General features: G+C 34.8%; 2 protein-coding genes across 2 annotated transcripts; both read right to left on the bottom strand.

Moving 5' to 3' along the window:
• Positions 1-6,826: 6,826 nt before the first annotated feature.
• LOC124819639 (MIZU-KUSSEI-like protein (Protein of unknown function, DUF617)) lies at positions 6,827-8,248 on the bottom strand. The gene has a single exon (XM_047291193.2). The coding sequence runs from the start codon at positions 8,166-8,168 to the stop codon at positions 7,398-7,400; it is 771 nt and encodes a 256-aa protein (XP_047147149.1). The 5' UTR covers positions 8,169-8,248; the 3' UTR covers positions 6,827-7,397.
• A 4,235-nt stretch (positions 8,249-12,483) lies between these two features.
• Positions 12,484-17,032, bottom strand: LOC124819638 (protein RETICULATA, chloroplastic). The gene is made up of 8 exons (XM_047291192.2): positions 16,877-17,032; positions 15,929-16,657; positions 15,682-15,780; positions 15,138-15,358; positions 14,841-14,910; positions 14,675-14,754; positions 14,094-14,158; positions 12,484-12,984 (listed from the first exon to the last, which is right to left on the bottom strand). The coding sequence occupies exons 2-8, from the start codon at positions 16,538-16,540 to the stop codon at positions 12,791-12,793; spliced, it is 1,341 nt and encodes a 446-aa protein (XP_047147148.1). The 5' UTR covers positions 16,541-16,657; positions 16,877-17,032; the 3' UTR covers positions 12,484-12,790.
• Between the last annotated feature and the right edge of the window lie 1,285 nt (positions 17,033-18,317).

The raw sequence follows: 18,317 nt of genomic DNA, 5'->3' as shown, positions 1-18,317 counted from the left end.
TAAGCTTACCATACTCTAGGGGTATTCAATTGAACTCTCACGAAAACGAAAAAGTGTCAAGACAAAAACACTCAAAAAGCCTAGAACCTAAAATGCAAAAGAAAAAACATAACATGCTAAATGTTATTGCTATGAAAAGGCGAAATAGAAAAGAAAACAAAAGTGTTTATATTAGTCTAAATGATACCATGAGCTAAAACTGCTACTTCGTCCAACGATGAAGTTCTTTCTCAACGCTTGGTATCTATAGGAGAAAAGCTTAATTGTTAAACGCTACCACAACGGTAGGAAATGAAAATCACTTTAATGTTCTGACAAGCATTAAATGATATCAAATACTTAACATTTAAAAAGAACAAAAGTGATAAGAGATAAGACATATTTGTTGCATGCACAATCTACTCTATTCCTGGCAGATAACCTACTCTACACACATCCACAAACTTCATTTAAAAAAAAAAGCAGATGTTGACATTAAAGACAAAAGAGATATTTACGAAAGGTTCTTCACTTGAAGTTGTGTCTAAAAGGAAGTACAACTTACTTCAATCAAAGAACTGCAAAAACAAGTTTACTCTGAAAAGTTGACTTTAACCCACGATTGCTACACACGAAGAAATAGAAGATACAATAATCAAGGGCAAGAGTTGAGTGTAACGAACATCTTTCCAAGGGCCTATATATTGAAGATCATTCAGATAAAGAATCAAGAGGATAACATACAACATAAATATTCATCCTTAGAGAACCATTCAAAAGAAAAGCATAGAAAGAGCTAAAGAAAAGAAAACATCTCAACAAAATACACTTTTGACTAGATTGAGAGTACTGACAAGTGCAATGACTACAAACTAAAGAAGGAAAAACCAATAGCAAGAGAGAGTGGATATACCTGATTATCAAAAGTAGAATTGCGGGAGGGTTCGGCCTAACATCATGTCTGCTAGATGGTGCACTAGAACTAAACAACTTCAAAAGGAGACAATTTAGTAGTTCCATGAACTACTCTATTGTAGGCAAATTCAACAACAAAATGAGAAATATGCCAAGCAACATAATAAGGGCAAGAAAGAGTTAATCTTCAATGAAGGAGATTTAGTTTGGATTCATCTTAGAAAGGAAAGATTTCCTCAACTAAGAAAATCCAAACTCAATCCTAGAGGAGATGGACCTTTTCGAGTGATAAGGAGGATTAATAACAATGCATATCAACTTGATCTTCCTCCTGAATATGGTGTTCATGCTACCTTCAATGTATCTCATCTTAAACCTTTTTCAGGATTTGATAGTGAAGATGAAGACCTTTTGGATTTGAGAGCAAATCCTTCTCAAGATGGAGGGGATGATACAAGAAGGCCTAGCACCATAGGACCCATCACAAGAGGGATGGCCAAAAAGCTCCAAGATGAGTATTCTCCCCAAGGTCAAATACTATTTGCTATTTTTGGATGGAAAATTGGAGAACAAGAAGATGTTACAAATTTGCCAAAACATGGAGAAGGGTAAAGTGGACATTTCTACACAAGAAGGGGTGTGATTATCCTTCTATGGGGCGGCATTAGTAATTGTTTTTCCTCCACATGTAAAACTCATTTGTCACGTGCTTCATAAAGCTTTCTAGAAGCCACACATTTAGCACATGGGTAGTTATTAGCATTTCAGATCTGAAACGTGTAATATGCTTGCTTAAGCCTTGAGATTGATCTATAAAATCTCATAGGCAAAGCTTGTAGCTCACTTTTGGATTGTAGTAAAGAATTTCTGCTGAAATGTATAGCAAATTCCTTCTCCAAGAGTCACTTCTTAGCTTGATTTCCATTGCAACTTTCTTCCACTCTAGGAAGCCTTCTGAGTTGTGAATCACCTCTCCAAGCTAGCCTCCATCTCCACTCACCATAAACACTAACAATCCGCTGCCACACCTCCAAAGATCTCAGCCAATCTGATCCAAAAATTCCTCCAGAATCTGCAGTTGCTGCCGCCACTGTTCCCTTGGTTTCAGCTGCCTTCCAAACCTCCATTCACCTCCAATCTCACGGCACATCTTCAATACATCCCCCTAGATGCATCAAGAGATACAAGAAGGCCTAGCACCATAGGACCCATCACAAGAGGGATGGCCAAAAAGCTCCAAGATGAGTATTCTCCCCAAGGTCAAATACTATTTGCTATTTTTGGATGGAAAATTGGAGAACAAGAAGATGTTACAAAAAATTTGCCAAAACATGGAGAAGGGTAAAGTGGACATTTCTACACAAGAAGGGGTGTGCTTATCCTTCTATGGGGCGACATTAGTAATTGTTTTTCCTCCACATGTAAAACTCATTTGTCACGTACTTCATAAAGCTTTCTAGAAGCCACACATTTAGCACATGGGTAGTTATTAGAATTTCAGATCTGAAACGTGTAATATGCTTGCTTAAGCCTTGAGATTGATCTATAAAATCTCATAGGCAAAGCTTGTAGCTCACTTTTGAATTGTAGTAAAGAATTTCTGCTGAAATGTATAGCAAATTCCTTCTCCAAGAGTCACTTCTTAGCTTGATTTCCATTGCAACTTTCTTCCACTCTAGGAAGCCTTCTGAGTTGTGAATCACCTCTCCAAGCTAGCCTCCATCTCCACTCACCATAAACACCAATAATCCGCTGCCACACCTCCAAAGATCCCAGCCAATCTGATCCAGAAATTCCTCCAGAATCTGCAGTTGCTGCCGCCACTGTTCCCTTGGTTTCAGCTGCCTTCCAAACCTCCATTCACCTCGAATCTCACGACACATCTTCAATACATCCCCCTAGATGCATCAGATTGCTACACACGAAGAAATAGAAGATACAATAATCAAGGGCAAGAGTTGAGTGTAACGAACATCTTTCCAAGGGCCTATATATAGAAGATCATTCAGATAAAGAATCAAGAGGATAACATACAACATAAATATTCATCCTTAGAGAACCATTCAAAAGAAAAGCATAGAAAGAGCTAAAGAAAATAAAACATCTCAACAAAATACACTTTTGACTAGATTGAGAGTACTGACAAGTGCAATGACTACAAACTAAAGAAGGAAAAACCAATAGCAAGAGAGAGTGGATATACCTGATTATCAAAAGTAGAATTGCGGGAGGGTTTGGCCTAACATCATGTCTGCTAGATGGTGCACTAGAACGAAAATTGTTCTGACGAGAAGTTTTCAAGGAATTGAAAGATGTTGCACCATATAGAGGCGGTGGCAGAGGAACCCTGTCGATATCTTTCCCTCTTCGAGTAGTATTTGAAAAGTTATACAACTTATTAGATGGCTCCAAAGACAGATAGTGTATTCACTGTAGAAAACGCCTGTGAAGAAAATAATTCAATATTTTATTACCCCAATATATTAAGCTCTATTGTAGCCTTGTACTGGGAGGGTATTTCCATAAAAGCAACCAATGCAAACTCAATTTCCTTTCTTGACCGATCCATGTTCTTTAACATTATTTCTGTGAAATTCACAATCTAGAGAAGGAGGAAAAATAATGGAAAGAACATGTTTGTCATTATTCAGATCATAAACAAACCATACTTCAAAGAAACAGCAGAACTAACCAACAATTTTTAACAGAAAATACATGCTTGAAAATTATCAAAAGATAACTTAGAGAGAAGGAAGAGATAACAAAGTGAAAAGTTTTAAAAAGATGGTTTGTGTTTTAAGTAATGAGACGAGTTTAAGAAATTATATTTATAATAACGAATTGTTTTAATTTTAAAATACTCAGTCTCATTATTTTAAAACACTCATCAATTCTAATACTCTATTTTGTAGGTGCCCAAACACTTTACAATTACTATTTTATTCTTTGATTTATTTTTTCTATAAATACAAAAAATAAATTTTTTTAATGATTAAAATAGCTAAAAAAATAGTTGTCAAGTGATACATCTAATATAAAAAATAAAACACTTTCCATATGAAAAATAAGAATTAATAATTTTGTGAGAAAAAAAAACGTGTAAGATGATGTTATTTTAGTTCAAAACTAATATAAATAATTTCTTTTTAAAAGTATATTCTATTTATCATTTTATTTTTAAATATGAATAGTTTAATATTAATATATTTAAGAATTAAAATAAATTTAATAATTAAAATTAGTTATTATTATACTTAATCATCATAAACATTGTTTTAGAAACTACGGCACCTTTGTATGTATTTTATATTCTTATAAGCTAAAATGTAATTTTTCAACGTGCAAAAATGTAGTTTTTCTACCAGTATAGTTTATATGAATAATCTTGGGTTTTTTTTAACCGAACGAGTCCATTTATTTTCAAAATTACCAATATGGATTCTCTTTAAAAAAAAATATTAATTAAGGTCAAGTTGTCTTGTCATTAGAACGATTTTGTTTTGAAGAAGTCGTTATGTCTGTAGACAACTTTGATCCATGAGAAAGTGCAGTCATCAAAGTAAATGACAACTTATGTGTAAATTAAAATTTTTAACTAAAATCTTTATTTCTTATAACAACTTTTGAACTAAAGTCATCATTCTTTGTAGTGACTTGATTTTGAACCAAAACCAATTACACTAAAATTATCAAAAGGGGATGATCATTTAAAAGTAAAAGTAATTACTTTCATTCAAAATCAATTATAGTGAAGTCGTCACATGATAACTTCATTATACTTAATTTTGAAAGGAAATCATCATTACTGTGACAACTTCAATATAATTTATTTTGAACTGTCATTTATCTTCAAAGTCATTATTAGTCTCTTCTGAATATTTTTTATATTTAATTTTGAACTAAAGTAATCAACTCCTTTAACGATTTTAATAAAATTGATTTTGAAGGAAATCAATTACTCTAAAATCACACAGAAAAAAATACAGACTTCACCTCAAAATCAATTATACTTCATTTTATTTCAAATTTAATTATACTAAAATTGTTAAAAAAAAATGACTAGCTCAAAACTTTAATTATATAAAAGTTGTCATTTATTATAACAACTTCAAAACAAAAAGTGGTGCTTGGACATCATAACTTGATCCTACATGTAAAATTTTTTTAGAGGAACTCAGATTGATCATTTTAAAAACAAATTTACCCGATTAAAAAGCCAATAATATTGAATTCTAGATATCAATAAATAATTATCAACAAAATAGCTCAAAATACCCAATAAAATTTCTCATATTTTCTAATGAGAACGGACACTCACAGACAACACACTAATCATGAGACAAACATGCATATCCATGAACAGCAACAAGAAAAATAAAAAGTAAATGGGTTGGATATTTTAAGATTGATCTGTTTGATAAAATGAGCAATGAACAGTCAGAAACTTTGTGTGCATCGAGAGCTTGGTGAGCTAATTCTGTGACATTGGTCTTCATCCTCTCTGACATGTCTGTTTCTCTCACCACAGCTTTTCCTTCCAACATCTTAAGCACTTCACTCCAATGATACCGCCAAACAGGGCCTTAGGTTGCCACTGACTACCTCCAATACAGCCACTCATCTGCAAACCATAAGAACAACCACTCTGCCAAATCTTCAGTGATATAGATTTTGAGATTATAAAATCTTTCCATTTCGTTTTGTTCTTTTCTTTATTCTGTATTGGCCTCAGAAAAGCCCTTACCTTTTTCTTTCATCATAGAAGATGAGATTTGTACTCATTTGGGTATGTTGTTGCAATCCGAACAGTTGTAAGAAAATATCACACCTTTGACTGGCAACCATTTCCACTAATAATTTTGTGTTCCCTGTTTCAATCACATGTTACCATAAATAAACCTTAGCTGGCCTATTTTTATCAGTAACATTTTGAACTGGAAGAATTTTATCTTTATAACATAACATGTTCATACGCACCAAATAATTGCAGTTCCAATTACTTTTCAGTTGTATTGCTTTGGGGGCTAGTGTGGGCCAACAAGTGGTCCTCAATCATACACTAGATCACGTGCTGCGGTTTGCACTTTAAAACTCCAACACTCAGCATTGAAGTAACCCCATTTTTGGATTGCTTCAAGTATATATATATATATATATATATATATATATATATATATATATATATATATATATATATATATATATAAGTTCTGATGAACTGATACTAGCTAACACATAGCTGGAAATTTCGATGAACTTTTAGTTAAACTAAGTATCGTTTGTTGTGCTGGAACTGTATCAATGATTGCTAGAGTTCTCTCTTCATTAAAGATTAGAGGAAAGAGATGTTGATAGTAAAATTCCTGAAAAGGACTGGTACCTAATTGAATATCATTCTTATTAAGATCTCCTGAAGAAGGTTCGAATGCAAAAGTGATTTGTGGACACCAAACTAGTGTGCCACCATCTTCAAATCATAGGTACAACGAAAAAGAATGGTTCAACTACGACCCCATCTAGCACACCTAAGAGCTTAGCTGGTATTCTAGCATTACATTACAATATGTTATAGCAGTGCTGGTAAAATAATAGAAATTTGGGATGATCCAACATGGAAAAATTATACAAGAAGATAGGAAAAAGCTAAAATATATTCAATTGGTCACCAGAAAGATTGACAGCAAGCAATATAATGACCAGTACCATCAAATATTCTAAATTATTAAAAAGCAAGGGGAAAACTATATTACATTTTGAGTAAGATACCCATGCCAAACAAGTAATGAATCTCAAGGAAAAGCTCCAAAACCGCAGATTTATATAATAAGGGGAAGAAATCGCAGTGAATCAAAGCTGATATGGTAATAAATTGATAATTCTGGAGCATAAACAAAATAGCAAAGATTCCTAGACCATCCCTGTTTAACCCTGTTACATTATTATTATAGACAAATGCAAAAAAGAATACAGTATTGGCGATGAGATTAGTCCTAGAAAAACCCATCAGCTCTACTCGGAACTCACATGGGCAACAATTACAACACAGTCACCCCCATCACCTTCCTCTTAAAAAAACCATTTTTTTACAAGACTCAGATCTTAGAAGTAAAAATAAAAAAGATAACCCGTTCAAAATCAAGAAAAGTATCACTAGTAATTGTGATGTATGATCAACAAATAACCTTTTTTTTAAGTTCATAATCAAAGAGAAGCTTGATCTTCGCTATATCCTTGTGGAAATATGTCCTTTGAAAGATGTTGTCATTAACTTCGATAAATTAACACGGCAAAATGTACAATGGTCACCCAAACAACATTTGCGGGAAGATATCAATATGCTACGGAATTTCAAGAAAACCAATAACTTTCTGGAATGACCCTGAAAAAAAGAAAAACTATAATTTCCAAGAGGTGTTTTTGTCATACTTCTTTTTCTTTCTTTTTTTTCTGTACCGAAAAATAAATAAAGCTCCGAAACGGAAAGATGTTCGACTCGTTGCGGCTCAGCGGATGGCGGCGAGTCGGGATCGGAGCAAGAAAACGCTAAGTTCTTGGCCGGGGCACTCGTCGGGGTTGATGAGGTGGAAGGACTCGGAGTCAGCGTTGCCAACGACGTGTTCGAAGTTGGCGCGCATGTACATGAGTTCCTCGGAGGTGTCGGAGGAGAAGCCTGAGGGGATGACGCCGGCGCCGACGGAGACGCACTGCATGGTGCGGAGGATGGAGCGGACGCGGTCTCCGGCCCGGCGGCGCGCGGCGAAGCCTGTCTTCTTGCCGTTGCAAAAGGCGGTCCAGAGGGGGACGGAGCGGAGGGGACACGTGGCAGCGTCGGAGCACTCGAGCGCGATGCGCACGAGGCCGTTGCGCATTTCGCGTACGAGATGGTCGGTGGAGAGAGGAAGCTCGAGGAGGAGCGAGGGCTTGGCGGAAAGCCGGTCGTGCTGCACGCAGAACCACACGTGCCCGCGGCGGTTCCCGAAGATGGTGCCGATCACCATGGACTTTGAGGGACGGGGCGGGGCAGCCGAGGTGGCGGTGGAGGAGGACGTTGACGAGGCCGGGGAGGAGGGGCGGTTCTTGGTCTGCAGATGATGGTCGGAGAAAGGGACGGTGGGTTGCTGCTTGGAAGAGAAGAAACACGGAAGAAAGAATCGACGGAGGGTGTCGATGGCCATGGTGGTGGGCGGTGGTGAGAAGGAAGTGATAGTAAAATGTGTGTTTCTTGAAGAACGGGTGTTGAGGTTGTGGAAGGGCGAACTGAAGGGTAGGATCATGTGAGTGCATGCTGGTACGGTCCGTGCATGTCTCCATTTATATTATGATAACAACTCTCACTATTATTCTACAGCCTCCAACTTCTGTCCACAACCCTTATTTAACCCTTTATCTCTTCTTCTCTAATTGCTGTCAGTTTAACCCTTTCTCTAATGTAAGGTCGCTTTACATGTTTAAATTACTTTTTTTCTCTGTCCTTTAGTTTATTTATTAGTCTTATACTTCTCCATATTTAGAGGTGTTAGTGATGAATCAATTACTCATGAGTTATGTTACGATAAAATGTTAAAACAGTGATATTATGGAAAAAAAAAAAGGTGAGACTCAGTTCCTACATCAATGTTTAATATGTTGAGAGTATAAATACATTTGGAAAATGAGTCTAGCTATAGCTCAAATAACATAAGTATAGGTCCCTAACTAACCGATATGTGTGATATCGCTGAGCCTAACCTTGGAAACTGGTGCATGGAATCAAATCCTTGGTGAAGATATCTGTTGTTAGCTGGCTTGAAGGGATAGGAAGAAGATGCATGAGACCAGTTGAGCAAAGCTTAAGGATAATGTAACAATCAACCACTGTGTTTAGTAGGTCCATGTAGCATAATGCATTTTTGTTATAACAAAATCATACGAGTGATGTGAAGATCCTGTAACAAATGAGAGAGTCAATGTAGTTCACAAGTTGCAATGCACGGTATTGATATTTGGTGGAAGAAGAAGGGGCTAGATCGTTGCTTTTTGAGCGTTAAGAGATGAGAGAGATATACCTATTGCAGAGTAATGGAGCGTGGGAAGAATAAGCCTTTCTCGGATGAACCTTTTAACACATTGAACTATTTTAGAAATGGCTTAGTTGGTGGACTGCATCAGAAATTTTAGGACAAGTTGCGATTAGATACCCAACAAAATCAGAATATGGAGGCTATCAAAAACATGCAAATCAAGGCCAAGATCCAAGGGAGTGCTAGCTGGCCTACAGCCAAGTATATTGAGTAGAAAGTCCAAACAATATTGACTGACACTGATATACGGCAACTGGAGTGTGCGACTTCAAGGCGTGGGAAAAATTTTAGAATACCAAAATCCTTTATTCAAAATTGAGTGAAGGTAAGCCTCAATGTGAGGTAAAATGGCTAAGAAATTCCTACTAAAACTAAGTTGAGTATCGTTGTCAATTCTTGAGAGTGTCTTAGTCATCAAATCATTACTTTTTGTCATGTCTGAATTTTATTTAATTTTAATAATTTAGCATTTCTGAGTCTAAATTGGTCAACATAGACTTTGGAACACTTCATTGTGTAGGTAACGACAAGCAAAGAAGTAAAAGTTCAAGATCAACCCTTCAAAAACAACAATAGTGTAATAATAGTACTCAAGCCTATTCTTATTCAAGTCAGTGCCATGCAAAAAAGGTGTACTACGCAAACAAGCTCGTCCCAACAGGAAAATGGTTAAAGCACATCGTGAGAATAATAAAACCATATATGGAACCAACTAACATTAGTCTCAAACGGCAATAATAGCAAACCAAAAGATCACTTGTGAACCTATGTAGCGCATATACCTTTATAACTTTAGAAGTGTTAATTTGAACGCCTTAACCCATTTTTGAATAATCTCTTCAAGGGACGCCTCAAAATAAGGGGACAAAAAAAAGTCTCGAGCCCAAAGTTGTTATCATCAAAATGGGTTAGAATCAAAACTAAGGTGGGTTTAGTTTTCATTATATAATATTTTAATGAGCTCCTATAAATAACTTTTAGTGTAAGTGAAAGATGAAGTCGTTATTTTTTACTGAATTGAGACGGTTCATCCTAGACTAAAGATTGAGATAAATTTACAAAGGCTAAAGATCAAGATGGGTCGAACCAAAGGTTAAGATAAGCCTAATTAGGTTGAAGGTCAAAACGGGTTGGTCTGAGTCAAAGGTCAAGATGGGCCAACCAAGCCGAAAGTTGACACAAGTTGTCGGGCCAAAGGTCGAGACAAGTCGGTTTGGGTTGAAGGTAGAGACGGATCAATCCAAGCCAAAGATTGAGATGGGTTGACCTAGGCCCAATGTCAAGGCGTGCCTACCCACGACAAAGGTAGAGATAGACCGAAGCTAAAACGAATTGACCCGAGCTGAACGTTGAGACATGTCTACCTAGGTCAAAGGTCGAGACAAACCTAGACCAAATGTCAACACATGTCAGCCCAAGTCGAATGTCATATACATACCGACTTGGGTCAAAGGTCAGGGTGGGTCGACCTTCGGCCCAAGTGGGCTCAAGCTAAAGGTCGAGATGGCCTGCCCAGACTGAAGGTCAAGATGAACCACCTTGGGTCGAAAGTCGAGACAAACTAACCCAAGTCAAAGATTGAGATTGGTTAGTCTAGACCAAAGGTCGAGACGAGCCAATTGGAATGAAAATCGAGGCTTGTAGGGTGAGGTTTGCACCCACTTATAAACTATGAATTGGTCTTATCTTTAGTCAATGTGGAACTTCCAACACCCCCCATATATGCCCAACAAACAACAAATATCGCTAGGATATGCTCTAACCATGGCTCTGATACCATGTTAGAAGTGGACTTTAACTCAATCCCACAAAACAAGCTTGTAGGGTGAGGTTTGCAACCAATTATAAACTATGAATTGGCCTCATCTCTAGTTGATGTGGGACTTTCAACATATTTACCAAAAAAAATGTAAAGGTAAATCAGTTTGAGCTACTCTAAGTTAAATTGGCAAGTCTAGTGAAAGGCCTATTTAAATCAAAGTTCGAGTCGTGTTTGAAAAAAAAAGTAAAGATAAATCAGTTTGAGCTAGTCTAGGTTAAATTGGTAAGTCTATACTATACAAATACAAACACCTCACAACCCATATAATTTCCATAGGACATGAAAACATATATCTATATATTAGATCATTATGAATTATTTAATTTAACAATCAATATTTATATACTTAAAATCATTTATAAACAAAATTAATCAAATATAATAATCTAAACATATTGTACTTAGTATGAAAATAAATCTAATCCATTTATCAAATATCCAAAAAGTGAAAAGTAATGATGATATAATATTTGTTCTTTATTTTTATAATCATAGAAACTCATTCAATCACTTTACAAGTTTATGGCTTTTAGAAAATCATTTTATTTATCCTTATTAGTTGGAATTATGTCAAAATTATATCAAAAAAGGGAGACATCGATATATGTCCTACAATTGTCATACGCATGTAGGTATCTGATACATGTCCACAGGGACACACTATTTATGAGGCATGACCTAGCTTTATAAAAGAGCTACGTGAACAAAAGGTACTACCAATTGCAGAAGCTCTCTAACTGAGCTTTCCCTTCCTCTGTTTTGGTATGAAATTGATTAGCTCCAAAGGCAATGTTGCAGGGTCTTGGGCCTCCAGAACCTAATGCAAACAATCCAAGACCCAAATAGAGAATAGCAAGGTGTGTGCTTGTGGGTTGTATGCAATCAGAACGAACGACTAAGACAGTTTGGTGAATAACAATAGCTTTAAGTAATTAAGATCAAGGCAAGTCTGGTTTTTTGCTAAGAACTCACCCGTGGCATCATCTGTGTGATTTGTAAGGGAAAGAAATGAATTGCTGCATTCTGATTACTTGCTTGTGTTTACCAGAGAGGAAGATATGCTAAATATTTTCAGGCAGGTAAACCAGAATTCCTAATTACTAGTTAAATTAAAACAAATTCATCCGATGATTCATTGGAAAATGTTTTCATCCTTAGATCATTTAACTTCTTTGAAAAAAAGAACATTTTATACTTTATTTGCGGGTTGGATTTGAAATGCCAAAAATCGAGGATACATTTCAATAGACAGAACATTAATCAACGTTTGGATTAGCTTTTAGAAAACCATTTCAAATGTAAAACAAGTTGCAATTTCATTACTTGAAAATAATATCACATTCATACCAAACTAATATCATCTTTGGCAATTTGAACTTAACCGTTATTTCCATTTTTTTCTAACTTCTTTCTCTAAATTAACACTTTACCTTTTCTTAGAGAAACAAATGAAGTGTCATTAACAAAGATTGAATTCCAGTCCCAAACAAATCAATTTTCATCAAATATTGAAACTGATAAGTTTGATATAAACCCAAATAATTAACAGGGAATCTAAGCTGTTAGAACATGTTATATATTTACCATGGCGTTTTTACGTTTCCAGATTCTGTCATAGTCTGTTATAGTTAGAAGAATTTCTAAGAGCTTCTCCAATGGAAAATACTCTATATTTTCAATAGAGAAACTTTCAAAAACTCGTGTAACTTGTATCCAAACACCTTGATAGGTTATTTTGGTTATTCTAGATAAATATGCAGGTCTTGACCAGAGAGAAGTGCTATCAATACACTCTTTCTAACACGCACTCTACCGTTTGTTGCCGAATATAGAAGTAACAAACGGCATGCCTCTAAATTATTGCCTGGTAACATTTATAATCCCAGAAAGAAAATCTTTCTATCAAACCATGCAACCTTAACCAAGTAGCACAAATCTGCCAATTCAACGCACCATATATTGATGGCTAGAAAATCACATCTACATGACTAGAACACAGATCAGGAAAAAGGAGTCATTGTACTCCACTCCACCTAGCCCAATCAACAAACTGCATGCCACCATACACATTGTTGGCAAAACGCACGCCAACTGTGAAAGCCAGAGCAACTGGGGGAACCTGCTTTGCCATTGGTGACGCTTCAACCAACCGTTCTAGTCCATTGACAATCTGGTACCGCGTGTTGGAAGAAACAGCAAGAAACACACCTAGAATGGAGGTTCAAGGAGAAAGGAAATGTGTTACAACCAGGAACAATATACAATAAGTTGAGTTAGGATGATATAATGACCAAATGTCAAAACTAACAGTAAATCAGAAAACATCAAATGAAACTTGAGAAAAGTTGGCAATCCACACCATACATTTGAACCGATATCAAATGGTACAAAGATTTCTACACCCGTTTTAGCTACAAACTGACAGCATGCAACATTTCATATTTGACATGCAACGTTTTGGGTTCGATGGTGTAACAATCATATACAAATATTGTGATGGGTCCTTTTACCTTTTTCTTTAATGGTAAGAGGGGCTAAAGGAAGGGGGAGAGAAATTACACTGAGGATAACACAAAAACAATACAAGTTTTCTTTTGGAGAGAGAGAACCACAAAAGTCATAAATTAGTTTCCAGTACTTTTCTCACTTGTTCCCAACTGGCTAAAAAATAACAAATGTTGAACGCAAAGAGATAACAATATATCTAGGCCTATTTGGAGAAACTTCTCCATTAGCACTATAGGAAAAGAACATAAAAAAGTAAAATGGATTGAGGTTTTTTTCTGTAAGTTAAAACCAACTTATGAATCTTAGCTTTAAGGGGAACATATATGAGAATTTCTATAAAAATTCAGAACTTAATTTTAGCTTATGAAAGAAATTCAATACATTTTATCTTCATATTTTCTTTTCTTAGAAGTGTTTACAAAAATACTTATCCAAACAGGACCTAGTATTTTTCCACCACTCTAATTGAACAAAGCAGTTTTAAATAGACAAGTCAAAATTTCCGAACAATAATATAAAATGAATATAACAAGACATCAATAAACTGGTTTTAAACATTTATATGAAAAACTTGTGTTTCAAAACATAAACTAAATCTTTTTTGCAGTACTAATATGATACATTTTATCCTTTAATGATATGAATAATATTTGACCTCGTAACTATATTCATAGTTATTAATAAGTAATAAGCTTAAAATTGAGAAGAGTTTCCTAATAAATAAATGAAGACACAGATTGTTGTCTTCCAGTTGTACGGAAAAGAAGAACTACAGATTATGCAATATTTTTAAACAAAGAACATCATACCCCAAAGAGCAGCACTCTTTATAAGTGGTGGCACAGGTATGTCCTCTTCTGATTTCTTTATGCTCCTGGTATGCAGCAAGAACAAGTGAGAAATTAATTGCTCAGAAGAATAAGGATTCATACAGTTTAATATAAACTACCATCCAGTATGAACACTGGCTCTTAATTAGATATAACTTTGGTACACTGTCAACAGAAATGGTTTCTATATCACCAAACCATGTGGTGCCACACCTCTTTAAAAGTGTGCTCATAAAACATTTTACGTTATACTAAGTGAGAGACCTAGGTTTCTATAATGTTGTACCTTGCAAATTGTAGGGAATTATAACAGAACAAACTCCCTCCTTTGTGAAGGCAAAGTAGGCACTATGTGGAAGCAAAATAATAATTTCCAGTCATAATTTTATCTATTAACAGGATTGTCATTGTATTAGATGTTCCACGAGGACAATTACAAACATATGATTATAAGAGCCAACAAATTTTCTATTAACTTGTGAACTATGAAGGTAGGCTGTTACATTGTGCCTACAAAGAAGCAAATTATGTCAAACAAACTCTAGGGAAGAAACTCATACCTCTTTGCAGTCATGATCATATTTGCAATGCCTTGGCCTATAATACCACATGCAAATCCAACAGCTCCATACATTATACCCTGGAATTCAAAACGCAAATTAAAATATAACTGCACAACAGAAACTTCCCACCTTGGTTGAAAAATGAAATGATTTCAGTAATTACCTTGTAGAAGTATGTTCCAAGTCTCTGCTGCACAGAAAACCTACATCCTGGCCTTTCTGCTTCAAATACACTGCATACAGTGAGTAAATTAGAAACTTAGGTGAAAACTTCTCCATACTCCACAGACACAAAGCAAGTAAGGCCTAACTATTGTTAATTGTATGGATAATTTTTATTTATGGAGAAACCTTACTTCCAAGCCTTTTTTAGATGGACAATTATTAGTTATATATACACATAAGATATAAAAATATTGAGATAAGAAAACAATCCCATATATATGGTATGATGACAAACCTGCTAGGCAAGGCTGCATAGGCCTTCTGCATTCTACCAAGGAATCCACTAGATATTGATGGTTTCCCTATTCGAGCATAGGGCGCCAACATACCTACCAAAGCAATATTAACAACTAGACCAACGAGAAGATCTGCAAGATACAACTCAAATTCGGCCCAAAAGTCTTTGCCTCTCTTTTGAACTTCAGCAAAAGTAGCACAACATGTATCAATGACAATCTGCATACCAAGATAAAATGTTACATAAATATAAATACAAAGAAAACTTCCAAAATTATCCCACAGGTCAGTATTACATGAATTTCAATTATTTTAACTTATACCATACAAGGGCTGCAGTCATCAGCACAATTTTTTTTGAATATATAGATACCTTGTTACATAGGAAACTATTTTATTACCATAATTGCCAATGGTGAATACTTACTGTCATATGTTACATAGAGCACTCAGATGGTTGGATAGGTCAACACACTGCAGTTCTGCCATTAAATGATACAAAAAGTAAACATTAGGATTCCTACAAGACAAGACCAACCAACCTCTGTGCCAATTTTGAAAAGAAACGCTGGATCAGCTAACATTCGATTGCGAAGCATAGAGCATGATTTCATGAAAAATCCTAAAGGCCAAAAGGATCCCTGCAATTAAAACAGTAATTATAACAGTATTAAAGTCTAAGGTAATGGAATGGTAATCTTGTTTTACACGAGTTTGCGCCCAGAATCCATTACATAATCACAACTTGGAAAGAATAGGGGAAAATGTATAGACATTTAGAAACTGTACCTGCAGGTCCAGATATCTAAGTAGAAGCACCTTACGGATTCCCACACTCTTAGCAGCCTCTATCATGTCTAAAGGAAGGGTAGCTCCACGAGCCTGTGTCTCTCTCATTACTTCATCATATCTCAGTATTGGCCCAAATTCCTCCTCTTCATTGTCATGACTGTCATCATCACCACCATCCCCACCCCCACCACTCCCATCTCCCTCTCCACCACTTCCAAAGCTTCCATTCCCACCACCGTTATCTACTACAACTCCATTATCATCATTTCTATCAATTTTGGAGTCTGACTCATTATCTCGAGTCACATGTTCCTTACTCTGGAGACCATCACCTCCCCCTTCGGAAAATCCTATCGAAGTCACAGAAGATTGCGATTCAGCAGACGGCTGCGACATGCTCATTACAAGAAAAGTTTTTTTCTTTTGCGTAGCCACCCATGGTCTACCATACTTGTTCCCACACAGAACATGAAATGCAGCCTTATTCAACGCACCCATGAAACTCAACCTAATCAAATTTGACTCCTGATTTCCCAAATTCCCGAAAAGGGCTTCTTGCCTCACATTGGCAACACCGGCCACGGCAAAATTTGAAAAACAACCCGCCATTATGCTAAAAAACTCAACTTTCTCCCAACACAATACTACCCAGAAAAGTCGACTAATTTTTTTTCCTTCCTACTGATTAAACAATCAGAAGGAAACCAAACAGGCCATTCCCCAAATCTGCCGGACAAACAGAACCAAACAAACCAGTCACCAATCCAAACTTAAGCATGCATGCATCAGGGAATGTAGAGAAAAATGAAAATCAACAAGGGCAGCACTGAAGCAATGAAATTTTTGAAACGAAAATAGGAAAGTTCACTCAAAACGGCTAAGAAAATAAGAAAAAGTACAAGAATAAAAGAAAACATAACAAGTAAAAGAGGGTAAGAAATATACGTTGTTGAGAGGAGGATCAGTAGTCGGAAGTTAGGGATAAAACTGGAAGTGAATGGATGCGGCGAAGTGAGGGTAACTGCGTAAGTACTTTTGGCTTCAGTGTTTTCCCTATTTTGTATTGTTGAGGTTGGATTTATATATATCTATATATATATATATATATCATATACAAGATACATCAGACATTATTGGTCTTATAGCTGCAATAATTCACAGCACAAATGCATGTGGGGTACCACCTATTGTAAGCGTGGGTCGAACGAGATATTTATTTAGCAGTGTTTGACTGCGAATTCTTATTTGTCACATTCATGTTCTCTATGTCTTCATTAAAACATCGAATGTTTCTGTTTGGCCGAATTAATGAAAAAGAGCATTAGCCAAATAAAATAGGGTAATGCAGTGAGTTAGAAGCTTCATAATTGGATCCCATTTACTACTGAGTTAGTTGGTCCGATTTTCTAAATTTTAAAAACATAAAAAAAATTATAAGTGCTAAACAATTTTAAATTAAATACAAAAACTTTCAATGTTTAATAATTAATGCAAATTCACATTAAATATTAAATGCATATCAGATTAAAATTTTAAAATAAATTAAACATCCAAACCTTTCAAAAGATTTAAAAAATGATATCGTATAATTTGTATTACTTTTTGAAAATTTATAAATTGGTCAATTATCAACGACCTCATTTAAATCCATTTAACTTTTACGAGTTAAATTTATTTTGGTTCACATGAAAATTTCAGTTTTGTTAACCCAATTAACTTGAGATCTATTATATGCTTAACTTGAGCTTATAAGTTGGAGAATTTTTTTTCATTCTCGTATTTTTCTTTTTACTTTATAACTATGAAAATTCTCTCTTTATTTTTAAAAAATGTTATTAGATTTTTTAAGCTGAAAGTTCTTTTTATTTGTGAATCATATAATCTAGAAGTCATTTTCTTTATGAAAAAAAAACTTTTGAATTATATAATCTATTGGTATTTTATATTTTTGATTACGCAATCTGAAATTCTTTTTACTTTAAAATTATATAATTTGAGAGTATTTTAGTATAAAACTAATATTTTAATTATAGGATGTGAGATCCTAAAAATTATAATAATTAAAAAAAATAAACAAATAAGGTTAAATAAATATTTTAAGTAAAAGATAAAATAGTTTGTTAATTATATAATTTAAAAAATTTGATTAATAATTATTTAATTAGAAAGATATTAAATATTATTAGATATAATGAGATATTTTTATATACTATTAAATATCATAAGATATTCTTAGATATCGATACATATTAATAGGTGATAGCAAAATATTTAAAAAATTATGATAGGAGAGATAATGATTTATTAATTTAAAATATTTATTTTATTTTCTAAGAAATTAAAGGTTTGGTAAATAATTATTAACAACATATTAAATTGATGCTCT

Source organism: Vigna umbellata, chromosome 5 (genome assembly GCF_029865625.1).
Source record: "Vigna umbellata cultivar VRB3 chromosome 5, Vumbellata_1.0, whole genome shotgun sequence".
Lineage (NCBI taxonomy): Eukaryota > Viridiplantae > Streptophyta > Magnoliopsida > Fabales > Fabaceae > Vigna > Vigna umbellata.
This window is presented reverse-complemented; position numbering and strand designations above follow the sequence as displayed.

What these genes read in the sequence shown, in the direction of transcription:
- LOC124819639 (XM_047291193.2), bottom strand. Translation starts at nt 8,168, where the DNA reads ATGATCCTACCCTTCAGTTCGCCCTTCCACAACCTCAACACCCGTTCT.
- LOC124819638 (XM_047291192.2), bottom strand. Translation starts at nt 16,540, where the DNA reads ATGGCGGGTTGTTTTTCAAATTTTGCCGTGGCCGGTGTTGCCAATGTG. An exon ending in TTAGATATCTGGACCTGCAG is followed by an intron (nt 15,781 to 15,928) that starts GTACAGTTTCTA and finishes TTTTAATTGCAG; the next exon opens with GGATCCTTTTGGCCTTTAGG. An exon ending in TTGGAACATACTTCTACAAG is followed by an intron (nt 14,755 to 14,840) that starts GTAATTACTGAA and finishes TTTGAATTCCAG; the next exon opens with GGTATAATGTATGGAGCTGT.